Raw genomic sequence first — 18337 nt, forward strand, 5'->3', positions numbered from 1 at the left:
ACACCACACATCAAAAGGTATATCAATCAGACCAACATTCTGATTGATATACCTTTTGATGTGTGGTGTCCTCTGGTTTCTTCGCATTTGAGTTACTTGCCAACGATGAATTCATCAATAATGACCTTAACTTTACAACCCTGTGTTAGAAACATTTGGTTAGATATTGTAAATTGTAAAAAGCTAACTCACGATAGAGTTGAACTTTGCATTTACCTATCAGCTCACTTTGAAATTCTAAATCACACTAGCAGTTTTCATAAACTGATAATGCCCATATGAGCCGATCCATGTGTATGTTTTTACGACAGCCTCCCTGTTGCGTCAGATACAGTCAAAATGTTTATCGTATATGAGCAAAAACACGTGAAAATTGGAACGAAAATTGAATATGAAGAGCTTATAGACATAATTTACGTCAATTTTGTTAAAAAAATAAACTATCTTAACTCAGGTCAAACAGAAAAACTGTAAAATATTCTCGTCCTGATTCATACATTCTTTCATTGCACTGACAAAAAGCTTGCTATTGAATGATAAATGTATTTAGGGTGACGTTACCCCCATGCATCTCAACTCCATTAGAATTGGAGTCAGATCTGTTGTCTTTGTTCTATAGATTTACTTCAAGAGTAAGATGAAATTAGGAGCATTCAAGCTTTCGCATCGCTGTACCACTATTGGTGCATTAGCCCTATGTGGTCTAAAATTCCACACGTGCAACTAAAATGCATACAAAGCAATAACTATCATCCGCGAACGTATGAGAAAAGAATAAAATAACTTTCTCTTACTTCTATATTGCATCTCAACACACCTGAACGAGCAGACAATATTTTTTCTCTGACTGTAAAACTTGTATATATTCAAACTTCTGTATGGCAATTGAACTTTTGTATGGTGCTCCTAAAATTGACTACACAAGCATTTTATAATTTTTTGATAGCATTCATGGTGTCCCAATACCGTCGCACCTCGATGCCTTCCCAGTCTGCATGCTTATTCTTTGAGAATATACTGAAAAATATTAATAGTAGATAGTAGTTGTTGCTTTTAGGATATCGGTTTACCTTTTTTTCAAATGTGCTAAGACCTCGTGTTCTTTAGTGGTTAGTCCATCATAGAAAGCATCCAAATTAATTCTAACCAAATCCTCGGTTTGCATCCCACTTAGAAATGTGGCTGGACCGTTGATTTGAATAAAATGATACATTGCCAGTTTTCCAAACTCAATTCCCTCATGCTTGCAAAACTCGCTTGCCTCCAAACAAATTTGCTTGGTCTGATCATGAGCCGGGTGCCAGGGTTGAGGGCCGGCATTTGTGAACAAACCCATACCATGACCAGAAGCACATATAACAGCCAAATTGTTTTCTTCGAAAAATGGCAAATATCTCTTCAAAGCGTCATCAATTAATGTGTAACGACTGTAACATAACACGGTATCAAAGCGCCCCTTTGCCATTGAGATAATCTTTTGTAGTACATCGATTGGATAGGCTGACACTCCGATGAATCTCAATTTTCCTTCATCACGGAGTAGTTCTAACGTAGGCAAAGTTTCATTTACTATCACGTTCAAATCGGCCGAAAATTCCACATCATGAATCTACAAAGATTAACAGTTCAAAATTTTATGATTGATTGGTATTCAAATTTATGCAAAAAGAATCATCACTTACTTGAACCACATCAAGGTAATCGACTCCAAGTAATTTCAAACTTCTCTCTATGCTCTCGCGAGTCTTTTTTGCACTATAGTCAAACATTTTATCGTATTCCATCTCGTACCGTCCAACTTTGGTTGCAATATAATACGCCTGACGCGGAACATCTTTGAATGCTTGTCCGAGTATTTCTTCGGATCGACCTTGACCATAGTAAGGAGCTGTATCAACGTAGTTAATCCCCTTTTTGAGCGCCAAATGAACTGCTTTTACACCCTCGGTTTCTCCGAGAAGACTGTAATGAATTGAATGACCACGTATATTAGCTGACTTCACTTTATTTTTGTTCCTAGCTTACCCATAAAATTTACTGAGCGTACCAGATCCAAAAGAAATTTCCGAAACGTGCAAACCTGTTCTTCCTAATGCATTGTATTTCATTTTTCTAACACTAGCTTCATCATGAAAGCCCTTAACGAAAGTGTCTGGTAGCTTCTCCATTTCACTACACGTACTGACTTAGGCAGAAGGCCGGTCAAGAGTATTTATATATGTATTTTAATCTTATCAATAGAAGCAAACGAATCAGTAGTGTTTGTTATGCTCTTCTCTCTGTTGATGTATGAATATAAATTTGGTTCTGGATTCAAAGAAAAAACCTGATGAACTAATTCATTTCAATATATTTTTAATTACCGCATAATTTGTCAATATCTATTGTACGCATATCTAATAACCCAAACAAATGGTTTATTGTGTGAGTAGTACTATTACATATAATCTTTATAATCTTTTCAATCGATGTTTTTCATTGAATGGATTTTGTTGACTATAGAAGCAATGTTACCTCTACTCCCCTACTAAAATATCGCTTTTGATAGCTCCAACTTGATCGAATTTACGATGGCGATGGTAATACAGATTTACACCCAGAAATGCGAAGTATGTCTAAAATAACTATATGTTTTATTGAAAAAAAAAACAATTGAAGATTTCTGTCTCCGAATCTGAATTAGCGAAAAGTTTGTTTTATTTTTATTTTTATGTTAATTAATCATTTGACAATAGTGTCACTATTTAAGTAACATTTAATTCCACTATTTCACTGTCACGTTATTACACTTTCACAAAGTCACTATACTTTAATGAAGCATAACAAACGTTACAATACAGATACGCGTATTTCGGAATGTTATTTACATCCTTCTTCAGTGTATCGGTTTTATATTTGACAATGAATTATTTTGACATTAGGCATTTACAGTATCTAGGGGAAGCGAAGGGAGAGTTCGCCTCTGGCGCAACGTTTTTGGGGCGACAAAACTTTTATTGCTCACTTTTCGATGGTGAAGTCAAGACCGTTTTGCATTTTTTATATAGAAAGATAATAGAATTACTGGAAAACCGACTTTTGATCGGAGCTCCGGAGACCCATAGTGTTATATACCATTTGATTGAACATTCAACAAGCTTTGGCTCGTTTGAAAGCTACCAACGGATTGTGGATTAATTTCAAAGATGACTCTTTCGGTTCCGGAGATATGATCGTAGAAGTGACGTAGCCGACAGACCGCACTTTTCGTCTTTTTCTATGGGAAGCTAATAGAAGTACTGAAAAGAAACCTACTTTCGAACGGAGCCTCCGAGACCCGTAGTGTTATATATCATTCGATTCAGCTCGAAGAGATCAAAAAATGTTTGTGTGTTTGTATGTGTGTGCATACACTAGTCAAAGATTTTTTTTTATTGTTTGATTTTCTCGAAGGTAGCTGAACCGGTTTCAGCAAGTTTAGGCTCGTTTGAAAGCTTGGACCATTGATCCAGTTAGAAGATTAAATGGCTTTTTCTTCTGGTTTCGGAGATATAACCGACAAAACGCGTTGTTTTTTTACCGCTCAATTTTCTCCGAGATTGCCGAGTCGATTTTAACAAGCCAAAGCTCGTTTGAAAATTAATATTCATCCAATGCGTTCTCATTGGTATGAGACATCATTCTTACGAAGACATCCTTTTTTCAAAAAGTTTGCAAATAAAAAAAGTTGACTGAATTTGTTGACGAAAACGGGAAATATGCATGCAATGTAATGATTCTGTTCGCTTAGAATCGACTGCGAAGTCTGATGAAACAGAAAGCAAAATTCCACAAAAAGAATTTAATTCCAATACTTTGCTTTGCTTTGCCAATAGATTTTATTTAATGAACTGTACTACAACAAGAAAACTTGAAAAGTTAAAAAAAATGATTGGATAGCTAGACACGTGCTTTAATCGAATCATCAACCGACATTCGTTATTCACATTCGGATATGAGCTGAAGATTCGATTTGGTCCAAATAAATGAGATGATAGAAGAAGCAGAAATAATTATATAATAAACTATACTAATGTGAAGCTTTTTGATACACAGAACAAAAACAAATAATGAAATTCACTCTGTATTCCCACTGCAAGGGCTTTACCATCGATTGAATTCACCCAGCGAGTACGAGGTCTAGCGACCGTCGTCGAACTCATACAGGCTCAGAGCATTACGTAGATCAGTTTCTCTTCCGGCATTCTCGCTTCATGTCCAGCCCACTGCAGTCTGCCACATTTTTTAGGCTTTTCAATATCAGCATGTATGTAACGCTTGCATTGAAAAATGGATTTTTTCGGATTTTGATAAAAGAAAAGCTAAGCCAGATCATTGCTTTGGATAAATTTCCCATGGGAGGTAATTGTTTAAGTTTAAGTGCCATTCCTCCTCAGTTTTCGCGACAACATTCTTACGCTTCAGGTTGGCCCAGGAATTGTCGATAGGACGCAGCTGATGGACGTTGGGCGGGTTTGCCTACTTGGGTACCACATCGATATTCAGCCGCTCCATGTCCTTCATTACGTACTATAAATTTTCCCGTTCACGGCTAGTCTGGAGCGAAAGACGAGCGGCTTTGACATCCCCTTCTCGCTGATTGTCAGCCACAGCAGCACCTTGTTGGGGAACTTGGTGTGTGAAATGAACTTCACCTAGGAGTTCATTTCCTTCGTGGGTGAAGTAAAAGTAAAATAAGCCGTTACCATGGGATTACAGTCGATTACTGCTACCGTGGTTAGCCCAGTTAGCATCAGCCGTAACATGCCTTTGTACCACACGGCTAGCATCATATTCACTTGTCATTAGTGTTTCAAAATACGTGAACTCGTTGACAAACTCGTACATACCCATTCAATTTTCACCTCGGATGAAACACCGTTTGGGCCGCCTTATTCCCTACCAACCACCATGTACACGGAAAAGCCAGCGATCACAAAACAACTAAAATATTAATTGTTTTTCTGATTTTGATTGGTTAATATTTGGTACAACTAATCGACTGTTGTTTTAACTAATCTGTCATTTTTTTATTTATCGTGCTGGCAGCTTAGCAACGACACCCAACAAGTAATGAAACGTTTCAGTTGAGCAAAGCCAAACACCCTGAGCGAACAATGAAACGTTTCAATGAGATGTCACTCGTGCAATTGAGCAAAGACACAATCCCAGCAAAGTTACTTGTATGCATGAAAGCAAAAAAATGTCTTAGTTTTTTCATCCAATTATTCAGTTATTTGAAATTAAAACGCCAATTGGCAAATGCTACAGATACACTTTCAAGAAAATACAAATAGTACCACTTCACTTTAGCACCAAATTTTTAAGCGTTAGTGGTTTTAATAACATTGACATGAACTGTCCTAGAATACATTACTCTCAGATGAAATTAAAACATTTATACTGTAGGAATATCTATTTAACACATGGAAAACTTGTTTTACAATTAACTGTTATTCTTCTGCATACTTTCATTTCCATAAAACGACCACTACGTGACTAACATAAATGACGTTCATTTACCATTGAAAATTTTCAATATGAAACGCTTCTGGTGAAATGAAGAGGTTTTTTGTTCTGCCTTTTGCTGTTTTCGATCTCCGCCAAGTGACAGCATTTGAATACAACAATTTCGGTTACCTGAATGGTTATGTCAAAATTAACAGATATGTTAGTTAAATCAACAACATTTTAGTTAAAACAACCAGGGCGTGAAACAACAATTGCAATATTGTAATTTTGTAATTTTGTGATCTGCGGGTTCTCCGTGATACTTTGCCTATTTAATATTTATTTATTTATTTCGATTACAGACGTTTTAACCGTAAGGCCATTCACCTCTACGGGCCAGGAAAACTTGCTGATCCTATGTGCGGATTTAAGAATCCAACCCAGGCGGGCTGCGTGAGAGTACAGGGTGGGCCATTTAACGTGGGAGCTTTTGTTTCTGAACAAAATATATGAAATAACATTTTTATTTATTTTCATTTCGGTTATAATTTATTTTGGATTAGGGAAAAGTGTTACAGCTATTTTTTGAAAATGATATTGGTATTGAGTACAAAATGAATCATTTTTACGGCATTTTCCATCGTTTTGGCGGCGATTTCATGTCATTTCTTAGCTTATCATCGTACATCTTGGATTTCAAATAACCCCATAAGAGAATTCTGGTGACGTCGAATCAGGTGAACTCGGGTACAAGTCAAAGACACCGTATTTCGATATGACTCATCCAGGTAACAATGGTCGTAACAAATCGATTGTTAGTCGAGCTGTTGTATGGCATGTTGCACCGTCCTGTTCAATTTTCACGTACCATGGGTATCACAAAATCATTTATCATGGCTCGATAACGATCGCCATTGACATCACATCAAACTGTAACTTTTTGGTCGTGTAGAAGCAGTTCCTCAAATAAATGAGGGTTTTTAGTAGCATAGAACCGACAATTTTGCTTATTAACGCATCCATTTAACGTAAAATGTAAACTGTTCGCCTGACATGAAGATTTTTCGCCAAAAGTTGACCTCGTTTTGAATGTAAAGCTGAACAATTTCATCGTGTCTTTTGGTCTGTATTGTTTCATGGTAAAATTGTCTTGGAATTCTGACAATTCTGTCAAAGGTTATTCGGTTACCCGATGCTTCACTTTAAATGGCCTACCCTGTACTTTGTCTACTGGTACCGTTCATAAACCACGTAGACCAAAATCTGTTCCTTTTTAACCCACCCATCCCCCCTCGTAGACTTTCGTAGACTTTTAAAATACGCCGAGACAGATCGTGAACGTGACTACTTTTCCTTCATACCGGAGCTTTCGAATGACATCAGCGTCAATCAATTATCAAAGCAAGAAATATTCACTGCACTTGAAAACCTCAACGCAGCAAAGGGATCTGGAACTGACGGAATAGCACCAATATTTTTGAAACAATTAGCTACTGAACTCACAGCACCATTACACCATCTCTTCAGCTTATCTCTAAGAACAGGAATATTTCCAGAAACATGGAAATCCTCCTTCTTAGTACCAGTCTTTAAATCAGACTCAAAACCAGACATACGCGAAAATCGAGGAATTGCGAGGAATTGCATTCCACAATTATTTGAAAAAAATGATCAATGGAAAATATTTCAACAAGTAAAAAAATACATAACTCACAACATGGTTTTTTCAAAAGTCGTTCTACTTCAACAAATCTCTTGGAATTCATTACATTCACTTTGGAAGCTGTAGACAATAGAAATTATGTAGAAACTCTCTATACTAGTTTCAGCAAAGCTTTCGACAGAATCGACATGCCATAATTACTATTCCAAATTAAAAAATATGGCAAAAACTTTTGGAATGGCTTGAATCATATCTCACAAAACGTAAACAAATTGTACGCTATCAAAACACAAACTCAAAATCAATAAATCTTACTTCAGGTGTTCCCCAAGGTTCACATTTAGACCCTATTCTTTTTATCTTGTACGTAAACGACATTTCCTTCTTACTCAAACATCTAAAAGTACTTGTATATGCAGACGACATGAAGCTCTTTATGGAAATAAAAAATGCTGTAGATGCTGAAATATTTCAATATGAAATTAACGTATTCAACATGTGGTGTAATAAAAGCTTACTCCAACTAAACGTTAAGAAATGTAGTTCAGTAACGTTTAGTAGAAAAATCATGTCTCCTTCTATTAACAAATATTTAGTAAAAAAACCGGTTGAAAAATGTAAAATTATTAAAGACCTAGGCGTAAAACTTACTCAAAACTTAGACCTAGACTCAAAACTTACTTTCGTGGAGCATTATAATACAATTGTCAATAAATCAATAAAGCAAATAGTATATTAGGCTTCATTAAACGTTTCAGACATAATTTTCAGGACCCTTACACAATAAAATTATTATATACAACTTATGTCAGGCCAATTTTGGAATACTGCAGTATTGTATAGAACCCATGTACTTCCGTACACGTAGAACGCATCAAATCTGTCCAAAAACAATTTCTACTGTATGCGCTTCGTAGATTAAACTGTACTACATTTCTTCCTCTTCCATCATATAAAGCGCGTTGTATGCTCATAAACTTACAAACACTCGAAGAACGCCGCAAAGCTACAATGGTTTATTTTATCAACGATATTATTTCTCAACGAGTACAATCTGAATCATTGCTTTCACAACTAAAATTTTATACTCCTAGTCGCCATCTCAGAAGTCAAATATTCTCGAAAAAAATATATAAAACAAATTATGCCAAAAATAATCCTGTTAATCAAATGATGCGCTTTTATAACGAAAACAAAACAAATAAAAGAAAAATTGAAACCAAATCGTAGAAATAATGTATAGCATATATAACAAACCATTGTAACTTTTTTGTCTGTAGTCTGTACATTTGTTTGACGAATATATAAAAACGTGTGTTTCGTGATGGTACATATGTTATTGTTTTTATCAGCTAAGGCCGCTTTTTATGCTTTCGCCGTTTAATTTGTCCAACAACTGCGTAATACTTTCATGTAAATGTTAATATATCCTGCAAGGAATCAATGAAATTCATTCCTTCCCCACTCCATTTTCCTAGTTTATCTGTTTATAGTCGATTATCAGCACCCGCGGTAACCATCACACCAACTACTCTTTTGTTTTATCGTGCATCATCGTACAAGTTGAAACCTGGTTGTTCTCCTATGAATCTCACGAAATTTTATTTTATAGTCACCCGAAAGGAGTCTATAAAGATTCATTTTCCAGTATAGAGTAATGAAGAAAATTCGTTACTGATCAGCTCATATTTTACCACTCAAAACTAAATCGAAGTCTACAACACTGAATTTGTGGTCCGTCATAGAATGGTCTTAACAGAAGAAAACCGGAAGCCAGCTATGTGATATAAATAGGATAATTTTATTCGATTGAAAACTTTAATTTACAGTAGTTTGTTTAGTGTATTTGACTTGTTGAAATAATTAACAAGTAAATTATAATAATCTGTAAACCGTCAAGCTTTTAAATTAGACTTATTGCGCAGACACATATATCGCGAGCATTATTTTCGTTCCTGCTAGAACCAGAAAGTCAAAGGACGATTGAAGCTTGGGAATCCTTGGGCTTCCGTATGTTGCCTCTTCTGAGTATTGATTACATCGTTGATCTCATGAACAATTCCATTCTTGGTAACAATATCACATTTCGTTACTCCAGCATTTTGTATCTGCGGACGACGATTACGATTCAGTTTCAAGCGCTGCTGGTTGATAGTTTCTGTGGTTCGAATGAAAGGCCAATCGGACTGAACAATCCCCGCACAACAGATAACACTAGGGACTATGTGCGATCGAATTACATTGTCCAGATCTTCCATGTTTTCTGAAACTTCATCATACCACTCGTTGACTTCTTTGAATACGTCGTTCTTTGGTACGAACACAGTGAAGCTCTCGTTCATGGCACTAAGCAATTCTGTTAGATTAGCTTTCTCGATCATGGAAACAAACATGCTATATTCTGGATTCGATCTCAGTGCTTCAAACACATTCTATGATATATAATCATACAATCAGATAGTGTAACAAAAACAATATCAACCCAACCTACCAATTTCGGAGTTTCAAGTACTTTGTCAATCTCGTGAACCACAGAACCACATGTTTCATCATCGAAATGCATCAAACGAGCGCAGTTTACAGTAGCACGGTTCAGAACGTTGCTGAATACAGGATTCTGAAAAAAAATCATTTGAAACATGTCTTTTAATGATCGGATTAAACACCTACCGTCGTGTAAAGATTTATTCTTAGTTTATGTCCGGATGCACTGTTAATCATATCTTCTTGAAGATCGGATGTCTTGATCAATGGCTCACCGACATGGTACTCTAAGAATTCTTTTAAAAGAGAATTATCCTTTAAGGAACCGGGATTTTCCTTGAGCTGCTGAATCCAATATTGTCCTGCTTCACTTTGTTCGAAAGCTTTATCCGATGGGATGAAGAACGTTTTATTTGACATAGAATCAAACTCATCTTCCAAGCCAGCGTCATCAATCAGCTGTTTGAAAATGGTAAGATTTCGACTGGACAGAGTATTGGAAACAGGCATTCCACTGTTGGTCGAAAGAACCGTATCAATCACATGAACTACACCGTTTGTACCCATTAGATCCGTTTCCTGGACGGTTGCAACGCCATTGATTCTAAGAGTTGGTGATTTCTTGGTTGACATATCTCCTGTTTCTGTTTTTCCCATAGCGACATACTCGAATTCAAGCTTCTCACTTAGCAAATTATAGGTTGTTGTTTTAGCTCCATGTACAGCAGCCAACGAACAGAACGTTATGTCCAATATGTGGTTCTTGAGAATATCTATAAACACAAACAAAAAAGGAGAGCATATTAACCTTGAATCTAGTTCCCTTATAGCACATTGATGGTTATCACTAACTTCACGGAAATAGTAACAATATTTTGTTTGCGACACGACGAAGCTTCGTTAATGTGTGAAATTGTCGTTACGCCATTTGAATACTAAACGAGATTGGTTGAGCATGCATGCAGTGTAGCTTTGATTCGGCATTAGAAGCACGAGCAACACAGTGCACTGATGTCACAAAGCTTCGTTTATTGCTATCTATCGCTCTAGTCGCCTGAATTTTAATCGACGATTGAAACATCCATGCAAAAATCCATCCATTTAATTCTACTATCTTCCAGACCGATAGATTTCTGATATTTGAAAAGTTATGAACAAATAAAAAATACATAAGACTTGACTAATAAAGTCTACAATTCGATCCTAAAATGTTCCCTAGGTACAATAACCTCGTTTAGTTAGCGAACATGCTTAGAGCGCCGAAGCCCTAGTAGTTGACTAGTAGAAACTAAACTCTATAAATAGCCAACTAAAGTAGTCTACGTTTACTGAAAATTATCACACCACACTTACTTGAAGCGCATCCATTTCCGGCCTTCAATTTCCTACGAATGTCTTTATCCAACTTCAGGAAAGCATCGTCATTTGGTGCGAAGAAAGTATAATGCTTATCATCACCAACTTCCTCTAGTTTCTTGTCCAGTCCAGTCTTTTCCAGTATCGTCCTTAGCACTGTCATGTCATCTCGTGATCGGATAATCTGCATAATGTTGTTGCGTACCGGCAACAGAACTCGATCCGCCACATGTACGATTCCTTTCTCGGCCACTCGGTTGAGTTTAACTAAGGGAGCACAATTTGCGGTGTATCGGTAAGGATGCTCGAAACTATTATCTGATGGTCCACGTGGGAAAATATTAATGCGAATGTTTGTGTTGGCCAGTTCAGTTTTCAACAACTGCTCATTGCTCACATCTTCGATATGATAGGATCCATTGACAGCATGAGCTAAGACCAAATCTCGAGCTGTCATTCCAGAAATATCCACTTGGCGTTTTGCACGCATCGCTGGATCGAAAGCGACTAGGTTCTAGGAATCGTGAAAGTACCTCATTGTAAATGTGCATATATTTTTTCGAGAATATATATACTTACATTTTCCCACATCTGTTCGGTAAACTTTGTGTACGCACTATCTGGCACAACAAATAGTGTGAGATCCTTGTTAAGAATAGCTTCCAAACCACTTTTATTCAGGGTGGATAAAAACTCCTTTGCGCCAAGACGTTCGATCGTTTCTGCTATCGGATAGAGATCAAGTTTTTCACAATGAGCATTCGGTGGTCCATTTCTTGGGCGAGCGTAACCATGACAACATTGCCGAGTAACCTTAACCGTTCGTTTTCGGCCATTATGATTCTTGCTAAGAGTTTGATTTTTGAAAAAGAGATAATAAACACAAATTATATTTTGTTTCTGATGAACACAGCTGTCGACAGATGAGAGCATACTTACAATGAGGTGCAGACATGTTTGTTTTGTTGTTCGGAGCATGACTCAAAGTTCAAGTTGACGACGCCGAAACTCTGGAAATTACCACCGTCCACGGCTATCTCACGGTTGTCATCCCCGTCGTCATCGTTTTCCTCTTGCTCTTCCCGTTCGACGCACACGTTTTCCCTGTGAAACACAACGCATGAATATCAAACGAAGCTATTGTTATCGCGTCCTGTTCTACCGTTCAGTTCGTATCGATATAAACATAAATTTAAATCTGGGATTTGCATACTAATAATTGTTATATGATTAAAACACCACTTCAATGCTCACAATGCATCATTAGAACGAGGATTACCTATATCACCATCCTTTTTCAGGTTGATTATAGAACCATAGGGTAGAAACATTTGATTTTGATATTGATATAAGGAAATAGTAATGTTGATTATACTTTCAAATCTTGAATATTATTTTTTTTGTATAAATGAATTCATGGCGAAGCTTGAGATCAATCCCTTTGACGGATTTACATTCTTATGATAAATCTGTCAAAAGCGTCTGGCTATAACTTTTCTTTCACGAAATCGAAACTATCACAAAATCCATCCACAAATGGTTAGATTAAGGGGTGGTCGATGCCTTGCATGCATCCAAACCTGGGTTCGATACAAAACTCCGCACTTGGGGTAATATACAATTAATCAATAGTTGTGTTAACAACCGTTCTATGCCTCTAAAATTGACTGAACGTACTCAAAAAGAATAGTACATAAATAGTGCAACTGTTCAAAAAGAATGCCTAAAATTAGGTTCACCGATGATTATTTAATTTTCCCACGAAAATAGCTTGCAGATTTTTTCCAAGACCGTGTGGAACCCGGCAAAAAAATCACCAAGAATATATCCACTGGGTTCCTGTTTCCATGTCGTAAAAAGCTACAATTGCAGTAGTTTCTCTTTCCCTTCTTTCGATTACCAGATTGATTCATTGTTTTAAATCTAGAGACTCTTTTTACTAAACCATTACTTCGTCCGTTGTGCGTAAATTTGCATGAATCATATTCATAATCATAGAAGCCACAGAAGCAGTTTGGTAGTGCTTGTTCGTTCTGCGATAACGTTTAACAATTACCTTTTAGCCTATGTTTAGTATCTGTGAATCCAATTTTAATGAATAAGCATCTTCAGTGCGGAACATACGACTTAGTATGCGCAAAAACTTCCATCACTGAAATTAATACAAACTATTACCCTCCTACACAGAGAGAAATTATGAATTTTACTGGTGGCATAATTCTACAAACGATACAATTCATAACTACTTAACTTCTCAAATGACGCAATATTCCATTCGTACAGAACTTTACTGGCTCCGAGTGTAATTTGCACTCGGCTACCAAGTCCTACTGTTTGGATTTATATGTATCAATTATTCATTAAGCTGAGATATGTGCTTCTGTAGCTAAGTCGACTAACTGGCGTGCTTTGTGATCTAATGTTGTTCGGTTCAAGTCGCGCTGTTGCTATCGATCTTTTGATTTTTATTCCATTCGATTTACAGACATGTAATTTTCAAATCACACAATTTTACATGTTCTTGAATATAAATTTGTGTGAAATATGACGCTTCATTTATGTGCATCTGAAAAGATGTAAAATCACAAGAATTTTTCAAATTGTGTACCGTGACATTTGTAGAGTGCGCAGTAGCATATACGACCTCTAGTAACAACAAGTATTGGACTAACAACCCTTCCTATTCCTTACCCGACCTACATTAAGCCCATTGAAGGATGATTTGCCAATAATCTAGGAATTTTCTGTACAATTTCAGCTGATCCCGATCAGCAAAAGAGTTGCAACCAGGTGTGTTTTAGGGCGTTTCTCAGAAACGGTGACGAATATAAAAAACCCAACTGACAATCTCTTAGAAAATTAGTTTAAATTTTTCTGTAAAAATTTCAGAATGATTCATTGACATTAGCGGTCGGGGAAGACTTTTTTCTGAAGGAAGAATTGCATAGCTGAAAACGTCGTCTTTTAACTTGTTCATTAAATATCTCGCCTTCAAAAGCATGGATCAAAAATCTATCCGGACAATGTCTAGATAATTTAATTTAGATGCGATTAGTGCATAAAAGCATATAAGTTGTCGCGATAAAAATGAAGTGAATGTTATTTTTGTGAAGGTAAGTCGATTTCTATAGACGCGCCATTTTTTCTGGTCTTGTATCCTGGTAACGTAACGAAACATGAGAGAGAAATAAAATTGGCTCAGCAAGGCTGCCAAACAAGCGGTAGCTTTATCGGATTTTATGTGATGTAGTCAAACTTGTAACCAAAAATACCAAAACTTTCTTGGCCACCCGGCCGCAGAGCGAGCCACGTGATTATACGCGACCTACTGACCTCAGCCCTTAAGCTACAGCTTCCCTGTACGCATTCAATCCTTAGGTTTCCGACCACCATACAAGGGTTAACTTAGCTAGCATTTACAACATATGTCGAACCAACGAACAATGTAATGCGGATCTTTAAAATCACGCTTGATCGATTACAAAAAACCTAGTTGACGAGTCACCTCGTAGATAAACAATGTAGGTTGAGGTGAGTTTGGCATCCAACAAAACACCAAAGTCATAAATATAATGAACACTGAAGCATTTGTCCGTCAATTTTATTGTAGAAATGTATTGGATTAAATGATCCGTGGATCATTATGGTATGATCAGGAGAGATGGTAGGTAAGCAAATTCTTAATCCCGAGTTGTTATTTATCTTTACAGTAAAGAATTTTTTTAGAATAATAATAACTAAAATTACTAAGCGATGAGGCAACGAGAAGTGTCTCTGAAAATTCATCATAATCAAAAGCCACCATGGCTGCGAGCGAATGGACCATAGAAAAGGATTCACCAAGACTACGGAGGACCACTTGATGGAGTTGACTATTTAGTCGTAGTAGATTTATACTCGCGATGGCCAGAAATTAGTTACTATCACATTTCTTTAGGAAATCGTCGCTCGATTCGATACTTCGAAGACTTGCCGTGCTGAATTCAAACAAATTTGTAACACATGGGCTGAAAAGTTCCGGCCCTAACACGCTAGTTTTACTGCAGTAATCTTTTTCAGTTAATAAAAAAAGCAAAGCCTTGGCATTACATTCCCTTTGTGGAATTTGGCCTTTCTGTTTCAACAGAATTCGCTGCCGATTCTTAGTGTACAGAATCATTGCATGGCTTGTACTATGGATCCTACTGACACAGAACCCTTCCAGGTCGGGGCTCGAACATACGACAAGTGGCTTGTAAGACCAGCGTCCTATGCATTGAACCGCCAACCCGGTTAATGCTAACTTTTAATTTCATGATATTCTATTCATTAGTTTGTGAGTTATTGTGCTAAAAGTGACTCTACTTCTTTTATTTTCAGAACAATGAATGTTGAAAAAAAAAATTTAAATGTTGATTTGTTGACTTCAAACGTGATCGTAGAGACACCGATGTTGCAGAACGCAGTGGACGTCCAAATGAGGCGGTAATGTCAGAAAGCATTAAAAAAAATCCACGTTCGTTTTGAATGATCGAACAGTGGAGTTGCATGAGTTAGCTGACATCGTAAAAATATTAAAAGAACGTACTGGCTTTATATTGCATGAGCATTTGACTATGAGAAAGCTCTGTTCAAAATGGGTGCCACGTTTGCTCACTGTTGACCAAAAACGTGGCCATGTTTGATCCATGCAGAGATGTCCATCTCCTCTGTGTGACGAAGAGCAAGCAAAATTTCTCCCCTCGCACTGACAACTTCAACGAGAGCTCTTCTCTTTCACATATATACACCACTGTTGTATAAAGTGTGCACGCATCATGAGTGCGTTTGTTTATTTCCTTTTACCTCCTTCACTGAATCGCACCAAAGTGCTAGAGCAGAGCTAATAAATTCTCTGAGGTGGATGCAGATACTTTGACAGAGGTGTACACGCCAGTGCGTACTCTGGTGTATGGTTTGCGTAGAAGAAGCGTGGATACGCAAAATCAGCAAAATAAAACAATTTACCGTAAAATTTTCGGTTTTCCTTGCACACTTTTCATAGCAAGGCCAGATCTACTCTCTATTAATTGAAGTTCACAGAAGTGTTCGCTCACCATCACGCGCCAGTGATCACTTGGGTGTATTTAGGCAAGAGCACGTGAGAGCGATTCGTGCGAAGAGAATGTTATTCTCTCGCACCAGCTTCTTTCAACACAAACACGCACTCAAAGTCTGTCTGTCTGGACACTGAGAAGTAGTGCGCTTTCCTCTTTGTGCGATGCTTCGTTTTTTGCATCCTCGGTGTGGACAAGAATCTGACGCCAGCGTGTATCACTCTGGTGAAATGCCATCTCTGAATCCATGACAATGGATGACACATGGACTCATCACTTCACTCCGGAAACAGAACGATCGTCATTTGAGTTGACAGCAACTGGTGAACCTCATTCAAAGCTCCCGAAAGCACAACAATCGATTGGAAAGGGTTATAGGCCTCGGTATTTTGGGATGTGCGTGGTATGATTTATCTACTATCTTGAGAAAGGAAATACCATTAACAGTGAATAATATATGGCAAAGAAATAAAATTGACAAAGAAAAAAATTTTGTTTCATCAAGACAACGCACCGTGTCACAAGTCAATCAAACAATTGCAAAACTACATGAATTGAACTTCGAATTGTTCCCACATCCACCGTATTCGCCAGATTTGGCTCCCAGAGACTACTGGCTGTTCGCAGACCTGAAAAAAATGCTCGCCGCTAAGAAATTTTGCACGAATGAAGAGTTTATCACTGAAACAAAGGCCTATTTTGAGCCAAAAGATAAATCGTTCTACAAAAGTGATATTGAAATGTTAGAGCAGCGCTGGAATGATTGCATTGCTTTTGATAGAGATTACGTTGATGAATAAAGTTAATTTGGAACTAAAAAATCGTGTTCTCTTTGTTAGGCCCGCGACTTTTCAGCCCATGTGTTAAAGCAAGTAGGAATCATTCATATTCGTACAGCTCCATTCCACTCTCGGTCAAACGGTCAGGCTGAACGCTTTATCGACACTAGAGATGGGCAATCCGATTGCGAACGGTCCAAAAGAACCATTTCTTCTGAAAGAATGAGTGAACAACAGTTCTATGTTAAAAAACGATATTGCTCTAATCGTTTCAAAAAAAATAAAAAAATTAAAAAGTGCATTAATATCTATATTTCGAAACGGTTGTAGTTTTTAAGAACGCAATAGAAATTGCATATATTCAGCGACCTCTGAAAAAGTGCATCAAAGTGAACATTCATCTCAGCTCCAGTAGTCATCTCATTTACAAAAACCATTAGCTAGAGAGGGAACTACTGTCTCTATTCAATAGAGTGACTTCAAGAGTAAGATGAATAAGGAGCATTCGCATCGAGTTTTCGCGTCGCTATAAGGAGTGTATCGAAAATAAGCTATCCCCAAATTTTTCATTCAAATTATGATAAAAAACGATATTTTATTCAAACTCAAAATTGATCCTTTATTGTACGAGGTTAAACTTGAGCATAAAGAAAACCGGATGAAATTTAAGTTATTCCTTCACGAGTTTTCGAACTTTTGATCGAATGCTCTTCATCAAGTTCCGGACAAGTGTTGCATCGCATTTTTTGGACGCTTGAGCCCAAATTTTTTTTGAACTCCTGCATGTTCCCAGCTGCCTAACCAGTCTTTTTGAAGTCTCTCTTCACGATTGCCCAGTAGCGTTCGATGGGTCGAATCTGAGGCCAATTTGGTGGATTGATATTTTTCTCAACTAAATGTATACCCTTTTCCGCAAGCCAATTGAGAGTGGTTTTTGCATAGTGAGCCGACGCTAAATCCAGCCAAAACAGTGGAAGTGTACTATGCTTCTTATATAAAGGCAGCAATCTTTTCTGTAGACACTCAGATCGATAGGTTTCTGCATTTATAGTTCTGGTAGTGTAAAAATGGTTGACTTTAAACCACAGGAACATATTTATTGTCATATCGGTACCTTTCGACCGAATTTTTCCACTTGAAACGACCTGTCCGCATCGCTCACATCCTCCCCAACGACGACAGTAAAGTATTGTGGAAGGGTTTTTGAGTCCTCTTTTACATAAGTCTCATCGTCCATCAAAACGCATGCATCCGGACCCTGCAAAAGACGCGAATACAATTTCCGGGCCCTTGTTGCTGCTTGCTTCTTCTGTTTTACACTTTGTTCCGAGATTTCCTGCTTCTTGTAAGTCTTTAGGTGATTTCGCCTCTTGATACGCTGGACCATTCCTACACTCGTCCCTGCTGTTTTGGCAAAATCACGTATTGACATTAATTTGTTCTTCATGATTAGAGATACAATTTTCTGGTCCAGTTTCGGGTTGCAAGAACCGGGTTTTCTGCCTCTTCCT

The 18337-nt window shown here is 37.4% G+C and overlaps 2 protein-coding genes across 4 annotated transcripts in view; both read right to left on the minus strand.

The window, feature by feature from the left end:
- Positions 1-545: 545 nt before the first annotated feature.
- On the minus strand, positions 546-2296 carry LOC131429550 (uncharacterized). The gene is made up of 4 exons (XM_058593745.1): positions 2026-2296; positions 1683-1962; positions 1071-1609; positions 546-1017 (listed from the first exon to the last, which is right to left on the minus strand). The coding sequence occupies exons 1-4, from the start codon at positions 2166-2168 to the stop codon at positions 930-932; spliced, it is 1050 nt and encodes a 349-aa protein (XP_058449728.1). The 5' UTR covers positions 2169-2296; the 3' UTR covers positions 546-929.
- Positions 2297-8910: 6614 nt separating this feature from the next.
- LOC131433057 (transforming growth factor-beta-induced protein ig-h3) overlaps positions 8911-18337 on the minus strand; it is a 58372-nt gene continuing 48945 nt past the window's right edge. For all 3 annotated transcript variants that reach the window (XM_058599809.1, XM_058599808.1, XM_058599807.1), the window contains exons 4-9: positions 11912-12076; positions 11552-11819; positions 10970-11486; positions 9803-10389; positions 9624-9749; positions 8911-9564 (exon numbers count right to left, since the gene is read on the minus strand). In XM_058599809.1, coding sequence (XP_058455792.1) covers positions 9091-9564; positions 9624-9749; positions 9803-10389; positions 10970-11486; positions 11552-11819; positions 11912-12076 — 2137 coding nt within the window. In that variant the 3' untranslated portion in view covers positions 8911-9090. The remainder of the gene's footprint in view (positions 9565-9623; positions 9750-9802; positions 10390-10969; positions 11487-11551; positions 11820-11911; positions 12077-18337) is intronic.

The sequence above is a fragment of the Malaya genurostris genome, chromosome 2, assembly GCF_030247185.1.
Source record: "Malaya genurostris strain Urasoe2022 chromosome 2, Malgen_1.1, whole genome shotgun sequence".
Classification (NCBI taxonomy): Eukaryota; Metazoa; Arthropoda; class Insecta; order Diptera; family Culicidae; genus Malaya; species Malaya genurostris.